We start from the raw sequence: 17,340 nt of genomic DNA on the forward strand, positions 1-17,340 counted from the left end.
AAGTGGTGACTAGGTTTGCCATTTAGTGTTGTTCTATGGTAGAGCCTGTTATTAGAAGTTTTAGTACACAAGCTAGCAGCATATATACTCTTAAGTAAAGAATCCAGTAATGATGGATGGGGCTCACCCTCTTACCTTTCCTTATGTGATATGGACTATTTTATCACTTAATCATGGAAATTATGTTTTTTCTTTCTTTTTTTTCAACATGCCCTTATTCTCTTAATTATACCATCACTAGTCCACGACCATTTCCACGTCTCCATCTGTCTCTGTGTTTATGTCAGAAATCTTCAGACAAGCTGATAGACAGCTTTTGTTTCCAAATATTCTGATATTTTGCCAATTGAAGTTGATCCTTTATTTTGGTTATGCGTTAGGTTAGTCAGTATACTGGCCTAGTTTTAGGGCCCATTTTAAGATCCAATTGTAAAGTTCTTTTTTTTTTTACTTTAATGAGCCTTTTGTTTTGAACTGGGCAGATCTGGAGTGAATTTTATTGATATGGGAACAGAATTTCTTTTAGTTTATGAGTTATGTTAATAGAGAAGAATTTAAGAAAAAAGAAATGGGTCTTTGGGGAAGTGCATATAAAATAAGTAAGGAGACCTTTTCGATGATTCTTATTTTCACGTGTGTTTTTCAGTTGTGACATTATTTACATTTCAAGTCATCCTCATATATATATATTTGTAGCTGGCAACTTGCATTTTTACAAAATTGATTTTTTAAGTCTCCAAAAAAATTTTTAAAAAAGCTCTGGTATTTACTTTGATTTGTCTTACATTATTCCTTTAAGTAAACATCAGATAGGGATTTTTTTTTTATTAAATCAAAGTTCACTGGCCAAAGAAAAATATTATTCTGTTCTGCCAATGAGACAGTAGCCCTTCTGCTTTGATACTGCACTGATAAGACAGCTCTGCTGCTGAGAAACAGGGATATTTCATTTTGTTCTTAAATAAATAGTTAGAAGTCTACTGTAAGGTAAATGGAATGTGAATAATGCAGTTCTTCATGTGGGATAGATGTGGGTGTTTTATACAACGATCATTTAATTCCTTATAAACTTGCATGCATGCACATGCACAGTCTATTTGAAAGGTGCAGGTGGCTTATAGATGAAATGCAGTGTGGGTTTTGTGACAACGTGCGCAGAGACGCAGCTAATTTTTCCTTATATGGCAAAATACATGATACTTGTACCTATCTACTGAAGTAGTACAGTTCATTCTCATTGAAACAGGTAGTCCATATTTCATACCATATCAGGCAACGTCAGGATAAACTCATGCCATCTGGGTACTGAAGCTGGCGGATATTTTAAAGGTTTCCTCACAGCACACCATTTGACTAATAACTGTCACATTGTTTATATACCGATAAGCTTCATAAAATGGTGACATTTTTACGACTCCAAAAAAGTAGACCTTTTTCATCACAATACAGCAAATCTAAATGGTGTCATTGTTCTAGATTACCCAAACATAACCCTGGAGTAATGGAGGAGGCATCCATTCATCCAATACATCCAAAGGCCGGATGGCAATATTTCTTGAAAATAAATTGCTCCTTTCCTAATGACAAAACAGAGCGTATGTAGTGAGGAGGCTGCTGGCTGGCAGTGATAAAGTGTATCCTGTCACTGTGGACACGCAGATTGCTGCTTGCAAGGCATACAATGTGCTAGTTGGGGCTATTTATCTGTTCATACTGTATATAGCTAGTAAAATGTCTGCCAGTGGATATTTGTGTTTCAATTTGATCAAAGTTTTTGTGGAGTATTCGATTAGTTTTGTGACTTTGAAATTGGATTAAGTGATGTTTCTCCATTTGATTGTTCATAGTTTATGCCAGGTAAGTAAAGAGGAGGCAGGTTGTTGGGATGTATTACACTGGGTATTGCAAATAGAATCTCAACCGATGTCTTTCAGTATGCCTGTGTTGCTGCAGCTGCAGGAGTCACTTTGCTCCTTAGTATAAGGGCTTTGTAGACACTGCATTTTCAGAAGTAGGTTTATTTTAGTAGGACCTTTTTGCATAGCATTATGTTGTTCACCATGTGATAAGGAAGTATTTCTGTTATAGTTACTAGAACCTTTATATGATAAATTTTATTTGTATAATTTTGCTATTTGGACACCTCTTGTATAAAAGTGGTATTTGAACACTTCTAAATGCAAGAACTGCTTGTGTGAAAACTTTGTATACACCTATATATGATGAAGGGTTAGTTGATATTTTTTCATTAACAGATTTCAACAGTTTAGAGCTATCCCTTTTATGATTTTTTTCATAACTTTATATTTTTCTTTTTCACATCTGTTTTTGTCAGTGTGCATGTAATGATAACCTGCGATTCTTTCACAATTTAAATATATTTGCCCTCTAAAGTCTGCTTCTCATTCAGAAAATTTAACATCTAATAATACTTGTTATGTAATATTGCTCCAATATCAAGCCCAAATCTAGCTGTTGGTACATGCTCAGGAGGGGCCTCCACCTCTCTGATATACTACTAGTAGTTTAATATTGGTGGTGGTGGTGGGTTGTGATCATACTTTGAAATATTGTTAGCAATTTGGTGTCATTAGTGAATTGAATGTTGTATGACTTGGTGGGTGTGATAGAATTAGGCCTAGTTTACTGAGATCATTTTGACAAAAAAATTAATTAAATATTGTCACTTTTTATGGCTGCAGTTTGATGATATTTTCTAAGTCACTGAGAAAAATTTAACATGTTTAGACTCAGATTAAAAAAAATCTTGTTAGTGTTGGTATTTTTTTTTCAGCAATGATTTAAAAAAGAAAAAAGAGCGAAATTTTGTCTGGTAGGTTTTATAGCCAGTGCAGGCTGCTGCCCATCATTACCAACACCCAACAAATCATCAGCATCCAAACAGCTCTGGCCAGAATATAGTGAAAAACAAGGGTCAGACGGAAACCATTCATGAAAACTGACAGCTCGCTTGGGGGCACACTGCACTCCTTACACAATACGTACCATGCTCAGGTAGTAGAGGGTTTTTTTTTTCTCCCCTAACTGTCCATATCCAGAATTTGAGTCACCTTTACATTGTTAGAATTTGAAGTGCTTGTGTATTGCATAATGAAAGATGAATTATGGCGGACTTGAAGTCTGTTCCATGGATAGCATGAAGGCACACATAATTAGTTGGTTGGAGAGTTGGTGGAATGCACTTGTTAATGAAAATTTACCTTATTTTTACAAAAGTAATTTTAGAGTTTTAGGGTTTCTCACAAGTGAAGTTATTTTGTAGCATCAATAAGATGGATGTAAACATCTTTTTTGTTCGTTGCCAGGTGTTCTCTATCTTATACAAATACAATGTATTAAGTACTGGCTTTCTTTATCATTATGTCATGCCCAAGAGATAGAAGCAGTAAGGTGATTATGTTCACAACTATACTATGATATCCTATAGGCATAAACAACTAGAAAGTTATTTTTACTGTGTTGTCTTCAGGGAGGACACTGACATACTATTAAAATGGGTTGTATCAACACAAATATGGCCACAATAATTGAGGGGGGGGGGCACAAATTACAAATTAACTATTAAGTTTTTGCAAAAGCTATTGACATGTGTTGACAAGGCAATAGCATTTATTTATTTATTTATTTATTTATTTATTTATTTATTTATTTTTGAGGAATCTAGTCTAACTGTATATTTGAGTAAACATGGATCTAAACTATTTGGTTAAAAGAAGAGTGTATTAATGCATATGAAGGTTTAATACTTAATTTATTTCAAAATATAATGCATGTGAACCAGGTCGTATACTGAAAAAAAATGAAAAAAGAATTGAACATTGTGAACTTCAACCTTTTTTATACACTAAAATTATTATGTGGTCAAGTTACTTGTAAAATGAATAGAAAATTGCTTTGAATTGCTCTTTAAACCACAGTAGCAGTTTCTTGTTCTGTTCTTTGAAGAATTCCATTTGTGCTGAAATATGTAACACGATTCGCACACTGAACAGTAGGACTTTTAAAAAACTAATTATTTACTAGTATATGACTCATTGAAAATGTTCTGATGAGATTTCATTCAGTTTCTATGTAGCATTTAAACTTGCCCCCTCCCTCATTTATCAGCTGTTAATTGCAGCCTTGAGTGACCCGGTTTCTCTGGGTTCCATATGTTTGGTTGTGGAAATGACAGCTTACCCAGTTTAGATATTTGCTGCAAGAGGGCAGCACTTGTCAACACGTCTAGGTCTGGTAATGCTTATTAAAATGACTGGGATTGCATGAACCATGGCAAGGTGCTGATAACTTGAGATTGATCTTGGTTAGTGGTTTCATAAACTGTGTACTTAGGACTGAGAATGGAGGCCATGTAGGAGTACAGTACAGGTGCAAAGGAGATTTTTGTACGGGAACTTGCTGCCACCATCTCTGCTTGCTCCAATTTTTGCAGCAGCCTTCTCTAGCAGTACGCAGCACCAAGTTGACAGTGTAGGATTTTAAAAGCATGGTAGCAATGTGGCCACTACCATAATGCAGGCTTGGTATTCAGCTACCAAATCTGACTTGACTGTTGCTCTTCTACTTGAAAACATTGATTGACTATGTAAGAAAGGTAGGGAGGCATATAAAAATTCACATCGTCTTTTCGCAACATTCATTTTTTTGTGCGTGTGAGAAGTGTCAAAACCAATAGCAAAAAAAATTGTAATAGTGGTATTCCTCCTCTGTTTTGAAGTTTTTAAAGTAAGGAGTTATAACTTTCTAGGCAGTCATGTTACACAATAAATGCTGAGAAAAATTTTAAAATGGCCCCAATCAATTTATTTTCTTCAAAACTTGTCCCTTTATTGCAATTTTCAGCATTTGTATCACAACATTGCTGCTGGAATATATGTTAATTGTAATTTAGACAGCAAATATGTTCAGCAGTTATAGCTAAAGTTGATGTTCAACTAGAGGTCCTTTGTAAACCACGAAGCTAGCGAAAGAATAAAACTAAAGTGCTTGTGATACGGAAAGATACCCAGGTGCTTTTATCACACTAACAATCAAACTGATGAAGGAATCAGGAAAAAAGTGAACTTATTACAGTTTAGTCATCCCTATGGTCAGGAACGGTAGGTCATTAAGTAGATAGTGGTCAGCTTAAAGGACGGAGAGAGAGTGACCTTTGGTAGTGCGTATCAGCTCAGGGTGACGGCAGTTATTTCAGGCAGATCTGAATAGATGTGCCTGCAGTGTCAGCTTAGAGATTGAATGTAATAGAATAATGTGTGAGGGAGCTTTATCTAGCTATCATGCACTGAACACCTGTGACAGAAGACATGTATTTGATTTAGCTGTTGCATGAACACATTCAAATTGGACTGATATGGTGAAACGTGTGGATGCACAGAATTTTAGCTATTCAGTTGTTGTTTCAACTGTAATTTTATTAGCACATAAAGAAGTTGATTTGACCTTTTACAGTAAGTTTCAGATTTGGATATTTTTTTAGAAAAATAAACTAGTCCTCTGTAAAGTACATTTCCACTATTTTAGAACTGTTGGTGCTTCAAGTCTCTGTGACTTCTCCTTGGGCATTTCCGCACTGCATCTTGTTAGGTACCCTTTATTCTTAGAAACTGCAGAGCGCCTAGCATCCAAATTATAAAGCCAAGTAGAATTTAACCAGCAAACCTAACTGATGTTGGGGTCAGTTGGTGCATGTTTATAGGCCTGAACCAAAATTTCAAAGAAAGTTTGAGACCATGAGAGAAAAAAGATTGACAATTGTTGCATTTGATTGGGCACTTGAAGTGAGCAACAATTTTCCTTTTTGTCTCCAATTAACAAGTAAATAGGACATATATATATATATATATATATATATATATATATATATATATATATATATATGAAATATGACAACTAGAATACTTGGTTTTCATTAGGTTTAAAGTTTGATTATCTTTATTCCCATAGAAACTGACTCACATTTGCTACAAAAGTTGCATAAGTGACAATTGAAGATTTCACATGATATGACCTTGATTGTGACCCTTGACCTTTTTTTTCAAGGTCACTTGGTAAAGCATGCCATTATGGCAATGTGTAACCACCACATTCAACAGTTATGTGATTGTCTAATGCATAGATCTAAATGGTATTTAAATTGCAATTTATAGAGCTGACTGTTTTTCGGGTAAATTGGTACAATTTCAAAGATAGAACAGCTAGTATGTCTATGGCTTTATTAGGCTTCGTTCACATGCAATGTCTATTTTCTAAATTCTATTTTCTATTCGCGCTATCTTATGATCACTGTCTGTGCCCTGAATATCCCGCCGCGTGATTACTGGCAGCGCGAGCCAGTTACTTATAGTAACTTATAGTAACTGGCTCGCGCTGCCAGTAATTACGCCGCGGGATATTCAGGGCACATACCGTGATCATAAGACATACCGCGAATAGAAAATAGAATTTAGAAAATAGACATTGCATGTGAATGCAGCCTTACTGTCTGCAACTGCAAGACCCCATGTAAAATTTTGTGTCTACAGTAAGTGGAATTCGGAAATGGTATTAAACACCACTTTGTGATAAAGGAAAATGAAATATTTGAAAAGAAAAGAAAAGAGTTGGGTATAACTGGCACCAATCTGTTAAATAGGTTTTTCCTGGAGAGACTTCACCTATATAGAATATTGTAGAGGCGTCCTTTTCAGGAGTCTGGCCAGAAAGTAGTGAGTCTAGCTCAGAAAATGTAATAAGTGATTGATGGGTTAATGTGAACTAGTGCATATGTAGAGAAAGGCAAAGTGCCATCATAAGGACAGCAGATGAAGGCCTTGTTATTCATATACATGTGATGTTTCTCAACACCCTTAAAATGCATTTAAAATTTTTTGCACAAAACCTGACTAAATTCCACCATTTAGTTTCAATAGTATAACTTGGAGAAATACCCAAGATCATTGTTTCAATTTTCTTGGAAAAAGTGTTATCAAACCGATATTTTCTGCTTGTAAGTATACTTTCGGCTTGTGTTTCAACTTGATAATTTTCATTTATGACCCAACTACCAAGCTAATGAATGTTTTTGCTCATTTACGATATTTTCTGCTTTCTTTCTATGCTATAAGCTGTAAATATTTGATATATAATTTGAATAGGTATACAATTCCGAAATGTAAGCATATTCAAAAGTTATAAAAAATTCACATAAAAATTGTGATAAAGATAAATGACATCCAGTTCATTAGTAACTCTTAATAATTTTCCCACAGGGAAAAGCATTTTTATTAATTCATCACGAACCTTTTAAGTTTATTAAGATATCAGTACAATATTCCCATAGAAAAGAAGCGGAATTCATCGCATGGATGGAGCATAATGTGGAGTCTCTTTTTATTGTGGTTACGGCATATAGGTGCAGGCTACAACAGATCAGTATCAGTACTAAATAGCATGCAGCAAGAGCGAGAAAAATGCAACAATATTATTCTCCCCTTTAGAAGGCCAGATGATTTATTTAGGTGATTCTTTGAAGTGCTGGCTCTGCTAGGCTTTCATGGAGTTTGATCTTGCGTGAAGACCCAACTAAGACTAATAAAGAGTGCATTCCAGCACAGGCCCCGCACACTGTAGAAATAGCACAGTAGATCTGACATTGATTGAAAATATGTTCTTTTTTTGCGGCATATAAGTTTTTCTCCAGGGATCTATTTTTTAATAACCAGGAGAAAATGTGAAATGTGCCCCATTTTTAATTGGTAAGTATGTTGTATAAGTATATATTGAGTCAGTGAAAGTGTCGGATTCCCCCAGCTGTCAGGACCAGGTGCAGTCTCAGTAGTAAACAGTTTATTAATTCCTGAATGGTTCTGCCAGAAAAAGGAAGAGGTCCAGGTATTTTTCAGACACATGACTGTGTCTGTTACTTCTCATCCCAAACATTTTTCATCCTGCAGTTGAAAAGAAGAGTTGAGATGGAAAATATGTCCATATAGCACTGGCTTTGCATTCAGATGTTCCAGTACAACTTCTTGGAACACTGATTAAATCAGACTCGGATTTAGTTCCTTGGTATTTTTTTTGCATGTGAACCGTATTTGCTCAGTACAAAACCTGAAAATAGCATGAAATAAGAGATCTTATTATGTAAATAAAATAAAAGTTTGAGTTATGGTTGAATCTCTGGTGCATTATTGTTCACATGCATGTCTGGCCCAGATTAAGAATAATGGAATTCGGAAATGGTATTGAACACCACTTTGTGATAAAGGAAAATATAGATGCCCCTATGAAGTACGTAATGCAAGAGCTCCCCCATTCACTGAACGGTTTTGGTTTATTTGCTTTTATTTTGCTGTTTGTACAAGTTTTTAAATGATTAACAATGTCCTAAGAAAAAGAAGTCAAACCAGTTTGTAATTTTTTATGCAAAATTGATTAGGAGTTGTGTAAATTGAAGTAAGTAGCATACTCCTTGAGGCTTATAAAATGGAGACATAAGTATTGGGACCTGTTTTGAAGTTAAGACCATTGTAGTGAAATGATAGACTCTCAGGATAGATACCACTCATGTTTGTGATGAACCAGACCTCTGGTCATAACGACAGCATTTTTATGCAGGGTCCATTTTCATTAAGCTCACATACTCCAAACCCATTTTGCATGTACTCTTGCTCATCAGAGGTCATTGTCTTTTAAATATAACTTTTAGCTCTTCTATGCACAACATCCTATTTTGCAAACGGTGCTATCATCCAAGCTTTTGCATCTTCAGATATCAAATAATGAGTTTTCAAGACTAGCAGGACACTTAAGATTGCAAACCAAAAATTGTGCAAAAATTCCAGACTTTTACAAGTGTTTTGGAAAAAAACGTGAGTAAGAAAAAGAACCCTTGTTTTAAAACCAAGGGGAAAAACATATTAAGCTAAAAGACTTAACCCATCAAAGTAAACTTGGCCCTTATTGTTACTTGTTGCCTTCTGTAGCTTATGGCTCCTAGCAGAATAAGGGCAAGCTTGACATATCCATTTAGCATCCATTATAAACATTCACCCTACTGGTTCCCTGTGCTCAACTATATCCTCATAGCCATTCTTTGTCAGTGCCACAGTCGGAGCCATGAATTGTAGATCTGGCCCCCACATTCTGCATTTCTAATGACAAAGATCTATTCAGTATCATAAGACCTGGAAAATAAAGTGTGTTGTGGTAAGCATAGATGGCTATGTTATGGGACATGATGTCGGACCCAGAGCCTGCTTCCATTCTGTACTGAGTGACCTGGTTTCGTTTTAAAGATGGCATCCACCAGGTACTGAAAAAAACTGGCAAATTAAAGGAAAAGTCAACCAAGAGTTCAACTCACTTGAACCAAACATTTGAAGAACTGTCATATTTGAAATAGATTTTAACGTTTTGGAGGATCTTACCATATTGTATCGGCTGGAGCAGTGATCCCAACTTGACCCCCAGATTTTTATTCAGTTTTCAGATACTTAAAAAGCTATGGTCTACGAAAGAACATGATGGGTAATTGTCTTTGTAGCCCCAGTAAGGTGTTTTTAAAGATTTATATGTTTTGATTGATTAAAGAACAGATTTTCCTTTTGTTAATTAATAGATTCTGTACGATTATTGTCACCATGTGGTAAAAATTCAGTGTCTAGGCATGTGGGTTGTGCTCTTGGGCTCTAAGATTAATAGTAGTCAAGATTTAGACTGATTTTTTCATATTCACATCTTATTTAAAAGGTGAAAAGGTTATAGTGTAAGTAGTCTTTTAGAGACTGAAGTCTCATATATTTTTACTTTATTTTACAATTTGTTGGCTTGCAACTTCATGTGACTGAAATATATTAGTAGTATGAGGAAATGTAGTAGTAGTGTAAGGAACTGCAGATACTGTGTCACATTCCACTTTTTTTTCCACATTTGAATGCGCCTGTACTTGGACTCCTGACATAAGAGCAAAAGTTTTGACCAGTGCCCAGTATGGCCAGAACCATACAGTGCTCTCTCAGTACCACAGGTGACCTCTAGCTGGACCAGAGGTGCACAGTCTTATTTTGTCACTGTGAAATTATGAGAAAAATTACCCTCAGTTATTGTTGGAGGCATATAGTAATTAGATTAAATGTGAGATAGGTTAAGAAGCACAAAAGTTACCATTGATTAAGCTGGTCTTTTATGACAGCATAAAGTGACCATGGACAATTCCGTCATTTGACAGTGCATTGTTGGCCTTAAAGGGGGAGTGTTGTGAAAACTTTGGTATATTTATTATTCTTAGGTAAACCAAACATTTGCACCTTTGTAGTGTGGAGACATCAAAGCTTGTAAGACTTCAGTCATTGATTTTACGAAGTAGGTCATTGATCAGGGGTTTGGTGCACCTACAGTGGGTACTTCATGTCTCATAAGTGACTGAAACTGGAGTATCCGGTGTTGTTTTTGTGGTGCAAAATTGTGTCATTCACCTCCCAACCAGTGCTGATTCACATCTCCCGTCTAGTAGTTTAATTACTGTTTGTTTGCTGAATCATGAAAACATCATTATCAAATCAAGGCTGTTAAACCGATGGGAGACAAACAATTTCTGTGGCCATATAAAAAATTTAATGACTTGAACCAATTTGTGAGTAACTGCTGTGAAACTGGTACCAGCTGTGGACAAATTTATGCGGCTTCCTCTTACTGTGTGAAGGTCCGTTTGGAAAGAATAGTTTAAGACAGCAACTTATTTTCACATCAGGAAGTAAATGCTGGGTGACACACCCACCTCCTCCCCAATATGTCATCTCCCTCTCTCTGATACCCCAGTTAAGTAACTGAATCAAAAATAAGAGCCAAATCACTCAATTATCTCAGGGGTGAGAAGGAAGAAAACTTGTTGCTTTGTCCCCCTACCTCCTAAGGCAAGGGTGAGCTGACATTCAAATTTAAGTGGTGGTGGTAGTAAGAGACCACATACAGTTGAAAACATACAAGATAAGCAGGATAGAGATCCAGACAGTGCATATTTTGTTTTATTGTAAAATTTAAAACTTTGCTTTTTGCATGTAAGCTAAGGACAATAATGCTCGTACCAATGTATTTCTTTAGTGATTCAAATTATTTTCAAATTATGATTATTTTTCATCCATTTTATAATTTCAGGCCCAATGTAAGCTAGAGAAGAAGAGGGCTGTTTGCATTCAGATTTCCTGTACGTTGCTCTTCTGGCAGATCGCAATCTGATAGGGACAGCATGTGATTGGTTGTCATGGCATCTGCAGGTAAGTAAATGTCTTAAATGGTCCTTTGGGTCCCTCGACACTGTAAACATTTGAAAAAAGAACCAGGATTGTTACACAAGCAGGAAACCTGTCTAATTCTATTATTTACTTAAGGTACTGTTGATGATAAGGCGCTTTCACTTTGGTAAAAGAAAGAAGTCAAATATATCTGCAGTGCTAAAACTTTTATGGTTTCTTATAGATGGGCAAGGGAAATGTCAAGTGGTTTTAAATGAGTGTTATTTTAGTGTTGTCCCTAGATGAAGGTCAGTGCTGATGTGTGATGATCCTTAAGATATTTTTTCAAAGTTATACTTTTTAAGCACCGCATTCATATTTAATTTAGTGCTTTTCATCACAGGATTCATTAGAAAGTTGTTGGTATATAAGCACCAAAGATTTTGTATAAATTTACATTCAAATAAAACCACTGAGGCAATATTTTATTACTCAGTTTATATCCTTGTATGCATGTTTGTACTGTGTCTAACTGAAAAAAAAACAAAACAAATTTCTGCATGGTTCCATTGAACCTATAAACAGGAGAGTTGAAAATTATGCATATGCAATGATATAGTCACACTTGATACAGCCTGACTTTAGGTTCAGAATATGGAAAATTAAAACACAGAATTCAAACTCCAGAAATGATCATGTTTGTTATCAATTTAATCTTGAAGTAGGTACCCTTTTCTGTGCATTTGGTTTTCTCTGAATTGTTCTTCATATTGTCTGTACATTCACCAGCTTTTGCTGCCTACTTAATGATAGCTCTTGTAAAAAAAGATTTGTGGTGTATACAACTTAAATAGTTATGTTGATGACATATTTAAGATTCCGATCTTTCATTTTTTTTTTCTGGCCTGGTGATATGAAGAGAGCATATTAATCAAATTCAGTGATATCAACAGTAATCTTTTAAAACTTACACATGAGGACAATAGTGCTGAAGATGTGAAAGGTATTTAAGTATTGATATTAACTCATTATGTTGTCACTGCAATAGCACACAGTTTCTAGGATAGAACCTTTTTGCTTTGGCGATGATCAGATAACATGTTCACCAGCAGTAATCTGGCCAGATTATCTAGGCATGAATAATACATGGTGGTGACAATGCTCTCCATCAGGCAAAACACCCTGGACGTGGCCACAACTGGAGTCAACCTGTTTATTAAGTGGATGTAGATAACCAGTGTGGACGGCCTGACCAATTGACTGTCGCCCATCACAGGCACTTGTCCACCAGCTATGGGCAATCTTGATGGAGATGACATGACAGATAGATATACACAAGATCACATAGGTTCCCCCTGTCTCTGCACCACTGCTGCCCTCTGTTGATATTTATTTTTTAATTAATTAATTTATTTATTTATTCAATTATTTATTTATATATTTAATTAATCCAATTTGATAACTGCTGGAGATTAGAACAATGTTATAACTTCTGGAATGTCTTCATATCAGTGCATTCAACAGTGCATTTCCCTGTGATTATCAATCTGATTGATAATCTATATATACTAACAATGCAGAAGTATTTGTCAGTTAGTGAAAAATAATATAGAAATTGCCATTAGTTTTTGTATCAATTCCAATGCACTTATAAAAGTTGGGTAGCCTCCAATATCTTATGGATTTCCTGTTAAAAGAGTAAATATTATAATAATTGAACCCCAACCCCTTCCAACCCCAAACCTCTTAGCCATGTAGAACAAATAAAGAGAGGTTTTGGTTGCACAGTGACATAGTGTGCACTGCTTGAACAGGGCACTGTGTTTGGCCAGGTGATTAGGGTCAGTTTACCTGCAGTGGACACACTGTTGGTCAGGGTGCTACTGCCTTCCTACTTATATAACCAGCTAACCCTGGAACTGGTTTCATCACGGACACAGGTTGTGTCCAGAGTTTGTCTGTACTTTGAGACTGAAAGTTTCAGAATCCTTTTTTCCAAAGGCAAATCAGATGCACTTATAATACGCTGATGTAAAAAATGTTTGGCTTGTTTTACAAAAATAATGATTTTTGTACCACCCTGAGTTTTTTTTACCCCCAACCCATCATTTTCAGATTTTATTTTAATATATTTATACGACCTTTTTAAAAGAAATCTAAAAAAATGGAATTTTTGAAACTTTACGATCAAAAATATGTATCTGTTAATATGTTTAGTAGAATTTGTTCCTGTATATCATTGAAATATACACTTAAGTCATCAGCTAGAGCCCAGTGGATAGTGAGACTGAGAGAATCTAGTGTGGACAAGAAAATAATTGCCACCCTTGCTTGTCACAGTGTTAAGACAGTGCCAAGGTTGGACGGTACCAATCACACAGAGACTCACAAGAGAGCTCACACAATATGAATAATTGGACTTGGACACAAAATACTAATTGGGGCAAAAACCTACAAAGCAGAGAGACTTTCAGGCGGGGAATGTTTATGCCTGTAGAGAAAAATGGTCAGGTATTCATAAAGCGGAGGTCATTATAGTTATCAGTGAATTTATGACATAAAGGAGGACTCGGATGTTGTTCGGCAATGAATGTGTTGGTTAGTAGATTGACAGGGCCAGATAACATGAAGTTTTGAAGGTGTCTTATATATTCAACATAGTAAAGGTGTCTGCTCATATGCCTGAAGAAAAATCATCAGGTGAAATGCAGCTTTCAAAAATTTGGTATCGTACTTTGTCAAGCACAAAGTACTATTATTGACTTCTTTTGAATTGTTCATTACATTAAGCACATCTGAATTGAGACTATTTACTTCCCAACTTCTGAAGAGAATGTAAATACCAGTCACAGAGATCAAGTATCTTTGAAGTTGTGCACTACTGGGATAAGCAGACTTGTCATGTCTCCCAGATAAATGGAGAGTCAGCAGATTTAAGAGCTCTCGTCCCAATCCTCAAGAATTAACATCATGTCTCCAGATTACCCTTTTCGTCTCCTTTACTAGTCCCGTAATAACTTCTTATTAATACACATGCACCAAACTGAATATTCTGGTTCTCTGTAAAAATGTTCCAGTTTTAAAAAAATACCTGTAGTTGCTTATCACCCTCTCAATCTCTCATTCCTCCCAGCTGAACTTAAACCACTGGATTATAATCTCTAAATTATGAAAAAGTTATGTTTGACTTACTTTGGGTGTGTAAATCTTAAATCCAAAGCATGGTCTCAAACTATCAATGATATGGTTTCTGTAAATTAAGAGGACTGAAATGTGAATTTTTAAATCAGTCACGTATGAATGCGAATGTTCTTATAGTTGAAGTTATTAATGTAATGTAATGTTATGTAATGCAGTGCAGTGCAATGCAATGCAATTTTTTGTTGAAATGTGAGTCTCTATGTACTAAGTTTAAACTCATAGGTACAAAGCAAATGAAGAGCCTACATACTATTAGCTGAAGTAGTATGTAGTATTTGTAGTATCTGTGCAATATAAATACACCTGTTGGGAGCTGTAAGTTTTAGACACTCTAGCCTGGGTTTGTAGAGCTCTGGTTTCATGATGGTCTGGAATGGAAATGGCCTAGATTTACTTTTCCCCCTCTGTTCAAGAACGAGGAAGAAGACAGGCAATTAAAACTTTAAAGATGGCTAAATGGGATGCAAGCCTTTTTTTTCTCAGAAAAAAAGGTGAAATGAAAAATAAAGGAAAAAATCAACACGTTTTTTATATGAGTGATCTTTCAAATTAATATGCACCAATCCTGAGCTTAGAGGGTAAACATTTAGGAATTGGGTGAGCTGGATCTAAAAAAAAACGATGATGATGATCTGTTTACTAAACCAAGGTCGTGAACAAATTCGGTTTGCCTGGATGAGTCACTATTTTCTCCAAATTCATATATTGGATTAGAACTAAGTGAAATTAGAAGCAGAAAGGGATGTGAATAAACACACTTCTAGGGCTGCTAGGATTACATGTTGGGAGAATGCTCTTGAGTGACAATAAACTGGTATGTAGGGCTTTCTTATTCAGGTGTAGGGTGCAAGGTGTGAGGTCATTCTGTTATATAATACAGCCTCCTCCCCCCCCCCCCTTCCTCTAACGTTAATTCCAAGTGTTTAACTTGGCAGTCATTATGTAATGTCACATTTGATATTTTATTGCCAGACAGAAATTAAAACAGTGGACAGAAAAATATTTTTAAAAAGAATTTTAAAGAGAAGTACCGGTTCCATAGCCAAGTATGTATAAAAGATCTGAAAAATTCTGACAGAAGTGCCAAAGTTCTATTGAAAGAGGTTGTATAATAGGAGATCTGAAGAACCAAAAAAGAATAGGCAACACTACAGACCTTCCGCCTGGCTGACTCAGAATGTCTGTTGTTGACAAAATTAGAATCACACATTGTGAAGAGCTGAAAGGAAGAAATAAAATACAGCTCCTGAGGAGCTCAGCTTGGTGTAGTTCAGTTTCAAAGTTTTGGTTTATTATTGCGCATCCTAATATGATAGAGACAAAAAATGCCATACGTATTTTGTATCTATGTATTTTATGATATAAAAGTAATAGTATAGTAGAGAGCCTGTAAAATGAAACATTTTACTGCTTAATAAAGATTTATATTATTATTTAAAAAAAAAAAAGGAGGACCAACAAGATGTGTAACAAAACATATTTCTGCAAGACGTAAATGTGTAACTTTTTTTTTTTTTTTGTTTCAGAGGAGCGCAGCAGGGTGGAGGATGTGGATGATGATCCCATCCACACCATATATCAAAGCCTGGCCAAGGGGATGAGCCAGTCGGGCAGACATAAAACTAAGAAGAGTTCCTCATCAACCTCATTGGTAAGGCCTTAATTTTTTCTTCTCTTCTTTTTCAATCTGGAAAAAGGAGACCATGTTTGATGTAAAAATAAAGTTTCTATTTTAAGGATTGTTATGTTATGTAAAATGTATGAAAAATTCACAGTTTTCTGTTTTTTGAAATAAAATTAGGGGTCACCAGCTTTGGTTTTGTCGGTACTGTTCTCATCAATTCAACAATTGATCGTTTGAGAGCTGAACCTATATTATTTAACAAAAAAAAAAAAAAAAAAAAATTAATGAAATATAAATTTCTTTCCCTTTGGGTTGTAATGTTGTATTAATGTTATATAAAACGAAGGATTATAGGGGCTCATTTGGGGAATTAAGAAAAATATGGGAAAGTAGATGTGAGAGCCAAGCTTTGATATGCGCTGTCAGATAGGGGTGGAGGTTGAGGCTCTGTTTTATTAGCTTGAATTTTCAGAAAATGTGAGCTTAGGTAGCTTCATTTTTAATAATTTGAACTTTGATGACAAGGATTTCTCCATTTCAGAGTGAGCTAAAGGTCAAGTGTGAGTACGCAGGTGAAAAGAGGTAAATGGTTATCTAAAGTTGTCTTGGTTTATATATTAATAGAAATATTGCTTAATTTAAAACTCGATTTTTACAAAATTTGAAGGATATTCAACCTGTTTAATGGAAGATTCTATTTGATCTTTTAAGTAACACCAAGATTAGGTTGATTTCATTCAGTGTTTCAGGATAAAGAACAAATCTTACCAGATCGAGTTTTCAATCAATTTCATCGAAAGCTTACACTTACGATATTTTCACAAAATTTGTAATATTTCACCTTGTTATTGTTTTCTTGTGTTTCCTTTTATATTCATATCTGAATACACACTTTTGGTAGAGATTAAATCAGAAATGCCCAACACTTGATTACTATGAAGGGTAGTTGTGCCTATAGCTCTAACATAAACTTGGTGTGTTTTCATCAAGATGTAATACCCATAGAAATGTCGTCCTATTCCTGTTTACCATTTTCTCTCCAACAAAGTAGTACTCTGTGGTAGGGCTGGAGACTATAAGAAGTGTTAAGTACTGTGTTCTTTGTGTGGCCTATGAAGAAGGCTGTATATTTTTGTTTCAGATTGATTCAAGTTAGTCGTCCAGTGAAATTTGAAGAGCTTTACCAAAAGGTCAGACAGTACTATGGTGAAGATCTCAACCTGCATTATACAAATGGAGAGGTGAGATTTACTCAAAAGAAAACAGAAAAAAATGTTTAGT

At 35.3% G+C, this 17,340-nt stretch overlaps 1 protein-coding gene across 3 annotated transcripts in view; it reads left to right on the forward strand.

Annotated features, from left to right (window-relative positions):
• Nucleotides 1-17,340, forward strand: part of LOC106178012 (mitogen-activated protein kinase kinase kinase 3) — a 32,375-nt gene that overhangs the window by 7,310 nt on the left and 7,725 nt on the right. Inside the window, exons 1-5 of one of the 3 annotated variants that reach the window (XM_013560991.3) lie at nt 4,219-4,615; nt 11,158-11,276; nt 15,962-16,086; nt 16,601-16,641; nt 17,201-17,300. In XM_013560991.3, coding sequence (XP_013416445.1) covers nt 11,264-11,276; nt 15,962-16,086; nt 16,601-16,641; nt 17,201-17,300 — 279 coding nt within the window. In that variant the 5' untranslated portion in view covers nt 4,219-4,615; nt 11,158-11,263. Of the gene's footprint in view, nt 1-4,218; nt 4,616-11,157; nt 11,277-15,052; nt 15,250-15,961; nt 16,087-16,600; nt 16,642-17,200; nt 17,301-17,340 lie in introns of those variants that run through there. The other 2 variants (XM_013560989.3, XM_013560992.3) reach the window with 2 other exon arrangements.

The sequence above is a fragment of the Lingula anatina genome, chromosome 2 (assembly GCF_051362555.1).
Source record: "Lingula anatina isolate TDL-2025a chromosome 2, LinAna3.0, whole genome shotgun sequence".
NCBI lineage: Eukaryota > Metazoa > Brachiopoda > Lingulata > Lingulida > Lingulidae > Lingula > Lingula anatina.